Source organism: Gossypium hirsutum, chromosome A11, assembly GCF_007990345.1.
Source record: "Gossypium hirsutum isolate 1008001.06 chromosome A11, Gossypium_hirsutum_v2.1, whole genome shotgun sequence".
NCBI lineage: Eukaryota > Viridiplantae > Streptophyta > Magnoliopsida > Malvales > Malvaceae > Gossypium > Gossypium hirsutum.
Genome location: NC_053434.1, coordinates 120034935 through 120047366, shown reverse-complemented (window position 1 = coordinate 120047366; position 12432 = coordinate 120034935). Strand labels below are relative to the sequence as shown.

General features: G+C 32.6%; 1 protein-coding gene, 1 long non-coding RNA gene and 1 pseudogene across 2 annotated transcripts; all 3 read right to left on the bottom strand.

Moving 5' to 3' along the window:
- Nucleotides 1–785: 785 nt before the first annotated feature.
- LOC107954604 (disease resistance protein RPV1-like) lies at nucleotides 786–3414 on the bottom strand. The gene is made up of 3 exons (XM_041082207.1): nucleotides 3220–3414; nucleotides 2305–3081; nucleotides 786–1490 (listed from the first exon to the last, which is right to left on the bottom strand). The coding sequence occupies exons 1-3, from the start codon at nucleotides 3412–3414 to the stop codon at nucleotides 786–788; spliced, it is 1677 nt and encodes a 558-aa protein (XP_040938141.1).
- LOC107962419 (disease resistance protein RPV1-like) lies at nucleotides 2735–6517 on the bottom strand (annotated as a pseudogene).
- Nucleotides 6518–8414: 1897 nt separating this feature from the next.
- LOC121209453 (uncharacterized) lies at nucleotides 8415–9131 on the bottom strand. The gene is made up of 4 exons (XR_005904601.1): nucleotides 8975–9131; nucleotides 8814–8906; nucleotides 8635–8736; nucleotides 8415–8474 (listed from the first exon to the last, which is right to left on the bottom strand). It is a non-coding gene; the product is annotated as an uncharacterized lncRNA (long non-coding RNA).
- Nucleotides 9132–12432: the final 3301 nt, after the last annotated feature.

Genomic DNA, 12432 nt, shown 5'->3' with positions numbered 1-12432 from the left:
TGTTACTTTTATTATAACGAATTAAACCCAGTACTTTTAACTCAATCGAAATTGAGAAAGTATTGTATGAAACAGGGGTATTATCCCTCTCCAATAGTTTTATGCCACATCAATATTCTTATCCTGAATTTCAGGAATTTAATTTGGATTTGATTTTTTTCAAGATGAAAATACTGAAATTCAGGATGAGAATGCTGATATGGCATAAAACTATTGGAAAAGGGATACAGATGACATGGCGTCACTGTTTCATACAATCCTTTCTCATCGAAATTATGATCGAATTCTCATTAAAAGATTTTCACCTTATTATTTCTTGCTTCGTCATGAAAGCTATCCATTTTCTCCATATTTGTGTCTCAAATTTATTATATTTACTTCAACCTACAAATAAAATATAGATGTAAATGAATATATATACATATATATATAATGAAAATAAAAATTTAATAAATAAAAAAATTTAAACCAATCAAAATGTACACATTTGAATTATGTTAAGAGGAATGAATTAAGTTATTAAAATTTTAAATGATATAAAAAAACTATGTTATCGACATTTGGGATATGCTTAGGCATAGAATATGAGTTCATGTTCAATATTACTATATTAGTATGAATAAAAATTTTAAAACTTTTTTGATATATAATGAAAGGTTCATATCAATACGTAAATAAGTCTAGAATAATTACTTTATATGAAATAAAAGATGCAAGGTTATGTAAAAAAAACAAGGTTGGTTAAGTAGTTTACCATAGTTAATGGTTCTTCCCCGATTGGCACATTATAATTGCGGCCCTTCTTCCTCTGCTTCCTCATAGATATTACGTTTTCCTTTTATGTGAGAAGTGATACTTACTGATGGATCATCGTTGTGAGCAGAGTGTTGGTGGATGTGTTCATGATCTGGAGAAGATTGAGTGGTATGGCACTGCAACTCTTTTACTTCTTCCAAATCTTTCTCATACACTATTCTAACACCACACTTCTTCACCTTAACACTGCTTTTAATGAAAGACAACTCGAGCTCATCGCATTTCCAATCTAAACAATCTGTTGTCCATAAATTATTGGTTTCACAGTCACCATATTTATCCTCCATGGAAATTGGATATAGTTTATTACGCGGCCAATAACGAAGAAAAAGGTGATCTTTCATTATGGGCTCGTTAAATCGTTTACCCACCAACCAGCCACTCCAATCAATTTGTCGACGATTTCTACCTTGAAAAATAGATCCATTACAGCTGGCTTCTTCAGAATTTCTACAATAGATAAATGCTTCACAATCGACAACCTCGATATCGCATGAAGCATCATTATTGACAAAACTGTAGCAAGAAGCAACTCCAATCCATTGACTATCTTTCCGAAGGTTGATAGGTAGGGGTATCTTAATTGAAAAGCCACTTTTTTGTTGGCTAAACCATTCTGGTATTTCACTTCCGGGAATAATAATATCAAACGTTTTACTTGGATTTGGAAATGCCTGCAAAATAAAACACAAGTGGTTTGGTAACTAAAACCATAAATTCTCAAGTATGAGATTTTGTAAGGGAGAAAATAGAGATTAATCGACCTTAAGATGTTTTTTCAGCAGAGCTAATGCATCAGCCAATTTGAAGCGGTTAATGGCTCTAACGGTAGCCCAACCCACTAAATTGCATCCTTTTGATGGACTTGCAACTACTTCAAGTGAAGTACAACCATCGATCCACACCTTTCCTATACTTGTTAGGAGTGTTGTTCTAATAGGGTCGGAAGCGTGTAAATTATTGTACTAAAAAATCACACAAAGTTCAATTCCCAGGGAAGAGAGGTGGATCACAAGAATCTCTTAAATACCAAGTCTTTCCTTAGTCAGAATATCCCTTCTATAGTAATTTAATAGCACAATTAAATACTACTATTATACCCTCAAATATTGAAAGAAAATTAGGACAAAAAGAACACAAGAGTTTTAACGAGGTTCGGTAAATTATACCTACGTTCTCGGGCACTAACACCAGATGATAACTTTACTATCTCCAAAATATTACAAACAAATAGAATTCCTTAAGAATTCTCAAATGGGAGAAGAGAGAAAACTAAGAGAGAAAGATTGGTTGGGATGAATTGAAATGAGAAATGAGAAGGCCTATTTATAGTTGAGGTTCAAGGACTAAACAATAAATAGCCCATTATCTCAAGGACCAAAAAAAATTATTCCATGCCACTTTTCCAAAGTTGGTGGTTGTCATTATTGATTGTCTCCCATTAATGTTAATGACAACCATTATTAATTGTCTTCCATTAATGTTAACAAGAAGCTCAGGCAAATATTTAAGCTTCTTGCAATTTATCAAGTAAAGAAACTCAAGCTTTGAGAGTTGAGTAAGAGATGCAGGTACGCTGATGAAATTGTTACCACTAAGATCAAGATCTGTCAAGGAGGATAGACCAGAAGTATCTCGTGGAATATCTCCTTCACAAAGATTGCAGTCCCTTAGTTTTAGCTCTCTCAATGAATTCAAACCTGACAACAAAGGCAACATTGGAGCTATGGGATTCATCCATCTTCCTTGGATTACCTTGAAAAGAGAAGGCAAATTTGGTCGTGACTTATATGATGGTCCCTTGCGCCCATTGAAAGATAGAATCTTAATATTTTTCAATAGAAAAATGAAGGGTAGTGGCTCTGTTATGCTTGTTTCACTCAAGTCAAGCTCTTCCAAAAACTCTACTTGCTGCAAATTCACGGGCAAATATTCAATTTTATAACAACTAGAAAGATCAAGAGTTTTTAGATGTTCCATTTTCCCATCAATCTCCGGAAACCTTATAAGATTTGAACAACTTGAAAGAATTAATGTTTCAAGAGATTCCATTCTAATTTTGGTTGGAAGACTACTAAGACTTTTGCAGTCTCTTAAATTCAAAAGTTTAAGCCTCTTAAGCACTCCGATTGATGGATGGACATCTACTAATCTGGTAGAACCTTCCATAATCAAAGCTTCAAGTTTTGGCGTTGTTGTGAAGTCTGGTGTCTGGATCAGGTTTTCGGACCCTTCAAGGTTCACTATTTTCAACTTATGCAAGGGCTGTTGAAGACCACAATAAATTAGAAACAAATGAGAAAACATAATAATGCTAATTTTTGGTTTTTTTACCTTAATCAAAGTTTAATCATTTATATTAACATAAGCTAAAACACAAGGATCACATAAGTTAATTCTTACTCTATTTCCCTTCCTTAGTTGTTCAATGCAGCTGTATGGTAAGAGAAGTGCAATAAGATTGTTTGGTTGGAAGCTTAAAGGCAACAATCTTAAAGGGTATCCTTTCCAATCTAAAAACCGTAACTCATTAGAAAGATATTTGAGATCATCACAATTTGATAGGCAAAGCACTTTCAACAATCTCAATTTTTTCATAATGAAGAAGATTTTGCCACTCAAATTGAGCATCTTGCTTGATTCTCTAATAACCGTGAGCAAAACAAAAATGAGCTTCAAAATATACAAAAAAAATTCAATATCTAAAAGTTATACTGCATCAATATTGTTCTTTTTAAGTACCTGTATCCAATACTTATATCTAATGCATAGCGTATTGAGAAATGATTGAAAATATTAGACAACACTCTATCTAACACTTCATTCGACTTTTAATTACCTAAGCTTAAAAAACAAGAACTAATATTTTGATTTATGTTTGGTGCACTGATTTGTAATTCCTTATATTACCAATGAATCTAATAATGGCATCACTTGAATTTATTTTTGAAAACTGTTAATGATATGTCAGAACCTAGTTCGTCTATATATTTGTTTCTTTCCTTCCCACTTTTCATTATACTAAGCAATACTGAGAAGCGAAATATAATTTCTATTTTTCTTGCCAAACACACCTATGAAAAAAAATATGTTTTCCATCATTTACTTTTCTATCCCTTCAATTTTCCATCCTTTATCTTTCTTTTCAATCTCTCAAGCCAAGCCAAAAGGATTTTTAGTCATTGGATTTTATTGGATTTTATTACAAACAATATTAATAGTACATATTGATAAATTTATATGTATATTTTCCTACCTTTTATTGTCGATGGTCATTCCTTCAATCACTTCGGTAGCCTAAAAGTAATCAAGAATAGACAATTAGAAGACAACATAAATGGTCTAAATTGTACGATAAAACTTTTGAAAATTTACATACATACTCAACATTATTACAATCTTTGGGGCGAAATATAGTAAATAAAATATTTAACAAAGTAAAACAATATCTAATGAGAGAAATTGAATAAAATTAAGCACTTATATTACAAATACTTATTAATATTTATAATCAACAAATGGAAATTATCTTAAAGCTACTCAATGTTACTTAAGGATCGATATGTAAACCAATTAGATTAAGTTTTGGATTTATATCATATATTGATAAAAAGAAAATTTTGTATGTAATTTTTGTTGAATGATTTACTGTGTTTTTTGTTAGGACATGATGGACATCTCTTTCCTTCCACAATCTACAACGTTTTCCAGGTTCATCAACACATTTTTCTTCAACAACTTTTCTTCCCATATCTTGCAACAACGCATGCATCCATAAATATTGGTTATCATCACTGACTTTTATGAGAGATTTCTTAATGAGAACATCGATTCCAATATCGGGGAAAAACTCACAACCATCTAATACTTTCATTACTAAATCTTTTTTCTCCCCATTGAAAAACATGCTATGTCTAGAAATATATTCTTTTCCTTTTCTTCCAACCCATCAAAGCTGATTCTGAGTGTGTCAAGAATTTCTTTGTTAGAATCTTGTTTAAGTCTTTCGATTGCACTTCTCCGGTGAGCTAAATCTCTACCGTACAAAAAAGAACCCAAGACTTCAAGAGTTAAGGGGAGACCACCAGCGTAATGTACAACATGTTTAGAGAACTCAATAAAATCATCTTTCGGTACTGTATCACTATCAAAAGCTTTCAAATTGATAAGCCTACATGCATCATTTGGATTCAGTGTTGTAGGTTTATACACATCATTGATTCGATAAGATCGGAGCAAATGTTCATCTCTTGTTGTTACAATGATCCTACTCCCTATATTGAACCAATCACGCCTTCCAACCAAGCATTTCAAGTGTTGTACGTTATCAACATCATCAAGAACAACAATAACATTTTTACTAGACAATCTATGGCTAATTATGGCATTCCCTTCATGAACATTGAAAAAATTAAAGTGTTCATCGGGAAAGATTTGAGAAAGAAGTTGTTTCTGTAAAGAAACAAGTCCATGTTTGTTTGAAACTTCTCGAATATCAGCAAGAAAGCATTTACCTTCAAAATGAGGTAACATTTGAGTGTAAGCAACCCTTGCAAGAGTTGTTTTACCGATGCCACCCATTCCGCAAATTCCTATAATGCGGACATCGTCTTCCCCAATGTTTATTTTCGAATACAACTGCTCCAAACGTAAGCTAATTCCAACCAACTCATCATGAATAGTTGGATATGTCTAACATAATTTCGCTAATATCTTCTTAACAATGTCTCTGATAAACTCTGATTCATGCCTACAATGAAATAAAAAATCTTTCAAATGCTGTTTTTCATTTTGAGTTCAATGAATCATGGAATATAATATAGTTGGAAGCAAACAAAAAGCAAGAATAAGACAGTAAGATGTATTACAGCATCAAAGTACGCAGCTTGCTTGTTAGTTGAAATATGGGAATTCTTAATTAAACACAAAATTATAAAAAATAACATGCAATAAAAGAACAAGTTTTTAGTCGTCAAAACTAGGAAATAGAGAAGAAAAGAAAGAAATACCTATTATTTAAATGCCATCCCGAGATGTTTGCCACTTCAGTCAAAGCATTTCGCCACTTTTGAATCTTGTCTTTATCTTCCTTGTATCTTTCTTCGTGTTTGGCGAAGGCTTCTTCAACTTTCCTTTTTGTTTTCTTAAATCGGATGGATCCCCATCGTAGAAAATTGGAAATACTTTATGAGCCTTGTCATTTTTTTGTTTAACAATCTCCGCAAGCTCCTCCAAGCACCAACCTGAAAAGGCATAGTTCTCCGAAAAAACGATTACCGAGCACCATGATTTCTGAATTGCTTTGAAGAGTTCCGGTGCGATCTCTTCACTAGCCTCCAACTTTGGGTCATCTCTAAAAGTGACGATCCCACTTCTATTTAGAGCACCGTAGAGATGATCCGTAAAATTCTTGCGGGTATCATCACCTCTAAAACTCAAGAAAACATCGTATTTCTTTCTAGAATTAGATGAGGAAGTTGAAAGTAACGACGACATGAGGATGTATGAGAAGAAAAATATATGTGCATGTAAGGTTCAAAATCAGAAAACAGATCGCTCAATACCTCAGAAACAATAAGTATATGAGCATGAGGAAGGAGGAAAACAGATGAAAAACAATAAGTATGAACAAAGGACTTTTGTAAGAAATTTCTGTAGAATAGTACTTATGAAAGTGAGTGGTGTGGAAATTTGGGGTTATAGATATTTACGGTAAGACTCCAAGAAGGTGAGTGTTGATAAGATGGAGCCTACAATTATTATTAAGTGTTGGACGGTTTGTGTTTTCCTTTTTTTTTTTCTTTTTACGGGTTCATATTTACTCTTCTAATACCAAATATTATACCTTTAATTGCAATAATTAGTATAAAATATAATTATTGCAATAGAAAAAATTTAAATAATAATTAAAGTATTTTAAACATATTTTTCCTCTATGTAACTAATGTAAAATAATGTTATTCAAAATAATAGTTATTTAACATAATTATCAACCTCTTGGCCTAGTAACAAAAGCATTATTTTGTAGACATGAGAGTTTGGGTTCGATCCCAAGCAACCCCATTCACCTCTCTCAAATATATATAAAAAAATATTTAACATAACTAACTTTAATATTAAATTAGCATGCTTTTATTTATGTCGAAATTACAATTATCATAATCTTTTTTCACTATATTTTATTGATAGAGTTTTATTAAAGTAATAACTCGATTTTAAAATTAGCACAAGTGTTTTTAATTAATAATTGTAAATTGTAAATATTTTTAAATGGATAATTATCACACCTTCTATTAATGAATAATTATTATTTTTAAATGTATAATTATTTCAACTTCTATTTTATTACAACTTTCTTTAACAAATAATTCTAAATATTATAATTACTTTTAAATATGAAATTAGTAATATGAAGAAAAATAAAGAGTAATTTCGTTAGTTCAAAATCACAATTTTTATTAAATTATAGTTATTTTTAAGTTTATAATTATCACAACTATTTTAATTCAATTTTCTAAGCCAATAATTCTAAATTAAATATTATAATTAATTTTAAATATGAATTTAGTAATATAAAGAAAAAAAATAAAATTCTTCTCATGACATTCTTATATATATATATTACAAATTAAGAATTAACATTGTGTTACTTAAACCCAATACCCTACGATAATCAGAAAGGTCTGCCAATATGGCACATTTTCTTTCTTCGCACTACAGGAAAACAAACTTTTAGCGGCGCTTTTTTTAGCCTTTAGCGGCGCTTTTAGGCGCCACTAAAATTTTTAGCGGCGCTTTCTAAAACGCCGCAAAAAACGCTGCTATATGTAACGCCACAAAAATTTGTGGTGTTTATTGGAAAAAACGCCGCTAAAGGTCAAGGCTTTTAGCGGCGCTTTTTTTACAAACACCGCTAAATTTGGCAGATTTGTAGTATTTTTTTCACCAATATCCAGCCCTTCCTGCATTAAAATCCAACCAAATACAACAAATATAATATAAAATGCAGCCAAAAACAGCAAATTTAACATAAAAAATACAAACAAAAATATTAATTCTAAATGATACTTCAAATTTAACTAAAGATATATGATATAATTAATAATAAAGTATAATTTAAAATATTTTTACAATAATGTTAAACGTGACAAAACTTAAAAACATTCTTACAATAAGAAAACTAATGTCTAAGACGGCGGCTTTTGCGATTGTTGAAACATATGCATCATCTGCTGAAGTTGTAGCTGGAGGTCATCGTACTTTTTGCTCTGTTCTGCTACCATCGCTCGTGCCTCTGCCTCTCTCGCTGTAGCCGCTGCCTCCCTCTCTGCTGCCTCTGCTCTAAGTTGTTGCTGGAGTTCTTCATATTTTCGTTGAACCTCGGCAATTTGCTCAACCGTGTTCGCTTGCATCTGAGCTATCTGGTCTCTTAACCTCTGAACTTCAGCTTGAGCTTGACTTCCGGAAGGCATGTATTGCTGGGAGCCGGATCCAAAATATTGGGTCGGGGTAACACCAGATCCTTGAAATCGAACCCGACCGTACCTTTCAGGACCCAAAACTTCAGTGATAATTCTGTTATCAATGTTCTCAAGATTAACAGAACTATCACTCGAAGCAATCGCTTCATATTCCGCCTTCTTCTCCTTTAGTTTCTCCTAAAAAATCAATTAAAGAGTTAGAAACGAAATATATAATAAAAAGAAATGCAACATAACTTAACATTTTTTAAAACTACTAATGATGAATTGAATTAAACAATTATAATTAAAGATTATAAATATTTAGAATAAATCAAATATTATTAAGTGAATATACCATAATTTCTCCAGCTTCGGATGTCATAGGAGATCCATCTTTCTTCCTATGCGTAATCTCAAAAAGCTGAAGGTGTCCAACTTTTTGTCCGGATTTGACTTCCTACAATATAGTAGTAAGAATATTATTTAATAATAGAAAGTTATTAATATTTGAAAGAATTAATAAATTCATAATACCTCGGCCTCAGCTACAGAAGCAAAACTTCTCGACCCTGCCGTGTGCGTGAATTTTTGTTTTTGCCTGCTGCTTGTTCCAACTCGCTCACGGTCCTACATAATAAAATTATTATTACGTATATAGTAAACACTATATATAAGAGTTTGGAAATACGCAATACCTCTCCTTTCTTTGAATTCCAAAATCTAACCGCATCTTCCTATTGATACCTCAGCATTCCTGGCGGAACATTTCTTAGTTTTTCCTCGAGGCTTATGTCTTTCTTAAAATATTGTTTCTTTAAAGTGCTTTTATTGTCTCTTCATCTTTTACCTAATGCCTTCTTGATATAATCATCGGAGACTTCTAAAACAAATCTCTCCTAAAAAAACATAAGTTTAGAATGTAAATATAAATGAAACTTAAACCAAAGTATTATAAATTGCATTCACATTTTGTTACCTTAATATTAGCGAGAGCCTGGTTTTTGTTGCTATCAGGCATGTGAAGCCATGATTCGTAGTTGATGGGCAACATATTTGCATTTCGTGCTAAAATGCCCAAATAGCCTGCTAAAAGTCGAGCTTCAGATCCAACAGGTTGACCATGAGTATTTCTACTTACTTTAACACGCTCGACAGGATCTAAGTCGTATAAATCTCTAAGTAGCGTACGTCCTCGAACTCTGCGCGTCCCACCACTTTCAGCTGAAAAATGATATACTATTATTATAGTAAAATTGACAAATAATTCAATAATAAAAGTCAACACATGTAAAATGAACATAATATTACTTTGAAATTCTTCAGGCTCATCAAGTGTCTCCGGCACATTCGAAGTTCCAACAACTGTCTGCTGTTCACTATTTCTTTCTTCCGAATTTGGAGTATTCTGGACAATACTTAAATCTCGTACTCTTCTTCTACATATTTTTCCTGCAATACACATAAAATAATTAAATTTTTAGTAACAAATTACAACAATAGTAGTACATATAAAATAGTTAAATTATATAACATGACAAAGATTAAAATTATAATATTACATATAATTAAAAATTGTAAAATCTTACTACATCATTATTTGTAAATATCTTCATCCACATCATGTCGAACCCATTGATGTTGTGTATTAGTACTAGGGATATTTTCATCTAAGTTTTGTTCTGGAAAAGGTAATGTTTCTGATCTTTCGACGATGTCATCTCTACTTCCATTACCCATGTCAAACAAGTCTCTAGGGGTGTTCCGGAGTACAACATACCAACCCTCATCAGTTGGATCTTTCGAATAAAAAACTTGTTTCACTTGAGAGGAAAATACATATGGCTCGTCCATCAATTGTTGTCCAGTGTGAATCAAGCGAGAGAAATTCACCATTGTAAAACCAAATTGATCTTTTTTAATTCCTCGAGCAGTATTAACATCTGCCCAATCACACCGAAATAAGATAACTTTCCATCTGCCATAGTAATCCAACTCAATAATGTCGGTAAGAAGTCCGTAATACTCCACATTACCCTCAACCGGATTACTATCCCTAGCACTAGCATAACTTGTAATTGAAGAATTAACAACAACTCCACAATTTTGAGTTCTCCTCATTCTCTCACGATACTTTGTATGAAATCTGTATCCATTGATGAGGAAGGCACTATATCTTTTTATTACTCTGTTCGGACCTTGGGAAAGCCATTTAACTTCGTCATTGACGTCCTTCCCACTCCAAACCTATTGAATCGAAAGTAAATTAAATAATTAAAAATGTATTATATAAAAACATTCTTATTTGATTAACTAAATTTCACGATTATATGTAACTTATTAACTTTAGTTACATACCGTTTGACTTAACCATTCATGAAAAGATTCTGTGAATAACTTATTAATCTCTCGATGTTGTAATCTTCGAGAGCGTGCACGAGATCTCAAAATTTGTTTGTACTCACTATATTAAAAACAAATCAAAACGATGTGCCTTTATCCACGATATATCATCTAATTCTACAATTTCAACTTTGCCGATTGGTTCTCCATAACTTTGAAATAAATAAGTTTCGGCCAAGTCATTATCATTGAGCCCAGCATTTCTACTTGGTCTATTCAATCGTGTTTCAGCATCTTCTAAATATCTAGAACAGAAGGTCATGCACTCTTCAACCAAGTAGCCTTCAGCAATTGATCCTTCTGGATAACGCTTATTACGACAATATGACTTCAATTTGCTTAGGAACCTAAACACGATATACAATATTTATCAAAAGCTGTAACTAAATGCATAGTGGTGAATGAATGAATACTTGAGAAATAAATTAACACCTTTCTATAGGATACATCCATCGATAAAAAATCGGTCCACCAAGGATTGCTTCATGAGGGAGATGGATTACCAAGTGCACCATAATAGTGAAGAAGGAAGGTGGAAAGATCTTCTCTAAATTGCATAAAGTCAAAGCCGCTCGATCCTGTACTTTCTTAAGTTCTTCGACATTCAAAACTTTGCTACAGATAACTTTCATTATATTGGATAGTTCAATTATACAGGACGTTACATTTTTTGACATACAGCACCGTAAAGCAATTGGGAGTAAATCTTGCATCAAGATGTGGTAATCATGTGATTTTAATGAATATAATCTTCTATCTTTGAAACTCACACATCGAGATATATTTGACGCATACGCATCTGGGACCTTTATATCCTTCAACACCATGCAGAAAACTTCTTTCTCTTTCTTTGACATTGAAAAAATAGAAGGCGGCAACCGATATTTCCCATTCGGAAGTACTTGAGGATGAAGATCACGCCGGATTCTCATGTCAACTAAATCAAGTCGGCTCTGGAGATTGCCTTTTGATTTTCCATCGACATTTAAAATTGTCCCAATTATATTCTCGCAGACATTCTTCTCAATATGCATGACATCAAGATTGTGGCGTAAAATGTTGTGCTCCCAATAAGGCAACTCAAAAAAAATACTCCTTTTCTTCCATAACTCCGCCTCATTAGGATCATCCTCTTCGTCAGATTCATCATCAGATTCATCACTTGATCTTCTCCTTGTTTGCGTGATAGGTGGTTGATTCATCTTCTCGTAACTAAAGTTGATATGTTTTAACATAAACAAGATTTCAGATCCAACGGTCTGCTCAGGAGCTCCTCTGTACTCTTCAGTACCGTCAAATAGAGTCCTCTGAAATCTAAATTTATGATTTTCATCTAACCACCGATGATGGCCCATGTAAGAGAACTTCTTCCCATTATACAACCACTTCGAACAAGTTTGCGCAGCACAACAAGGACAGGCATAACGTCCTTTAGTACTCCAACCTGATAAATTAGCATAAGTCGGGAAATCATTAATTGTCCACAATAAAGCTGCACGTAAATTAAAGTTCTCCTTTCTCAATACATCATATGTCTCAACACCCGACCATAATTGTTTTAACTCTTCAATAAGTGGCTGCAAATAGATGTCAATATCATTTCCGGGACCTTTCTCTCCAGGGATAATCATTGATAAAATAAATGAAGATTGCTTCATGCAAATCCATGGAGGTAAATTGTAAGGAACAAGCACTACAGGCCAAGTACTGTACAAAGTACTCATGATTTTAAATGGATTAAAGCCATTAGCTG

Excerpts from the sequence above, each read along its gene's own strand:
- LOC107954604 (XM_041082207.1), bottom strand. The coding sequence starts at position 3,414 with ATGAAAAAATTGAGATTGTTGAAAGTGCTTTGCCTATCAAATTGTGAT. Across the intron at positions 3,082-3,219 it reads AACTAAGGAAGGGAAATAGA|CCCTTGCATAAGTTGAAAAT; the intron begins GTAAGAATTAAC and ends GGTCTTCAACAG. Across the intron at positions 1,491-2,304 it reads AATATTTGCCTGAGCTTCTT|GCATTTCCAAATCCAAGTAA; the intron begins GTTAACATTAAT and ends TTTATTTTGCAG.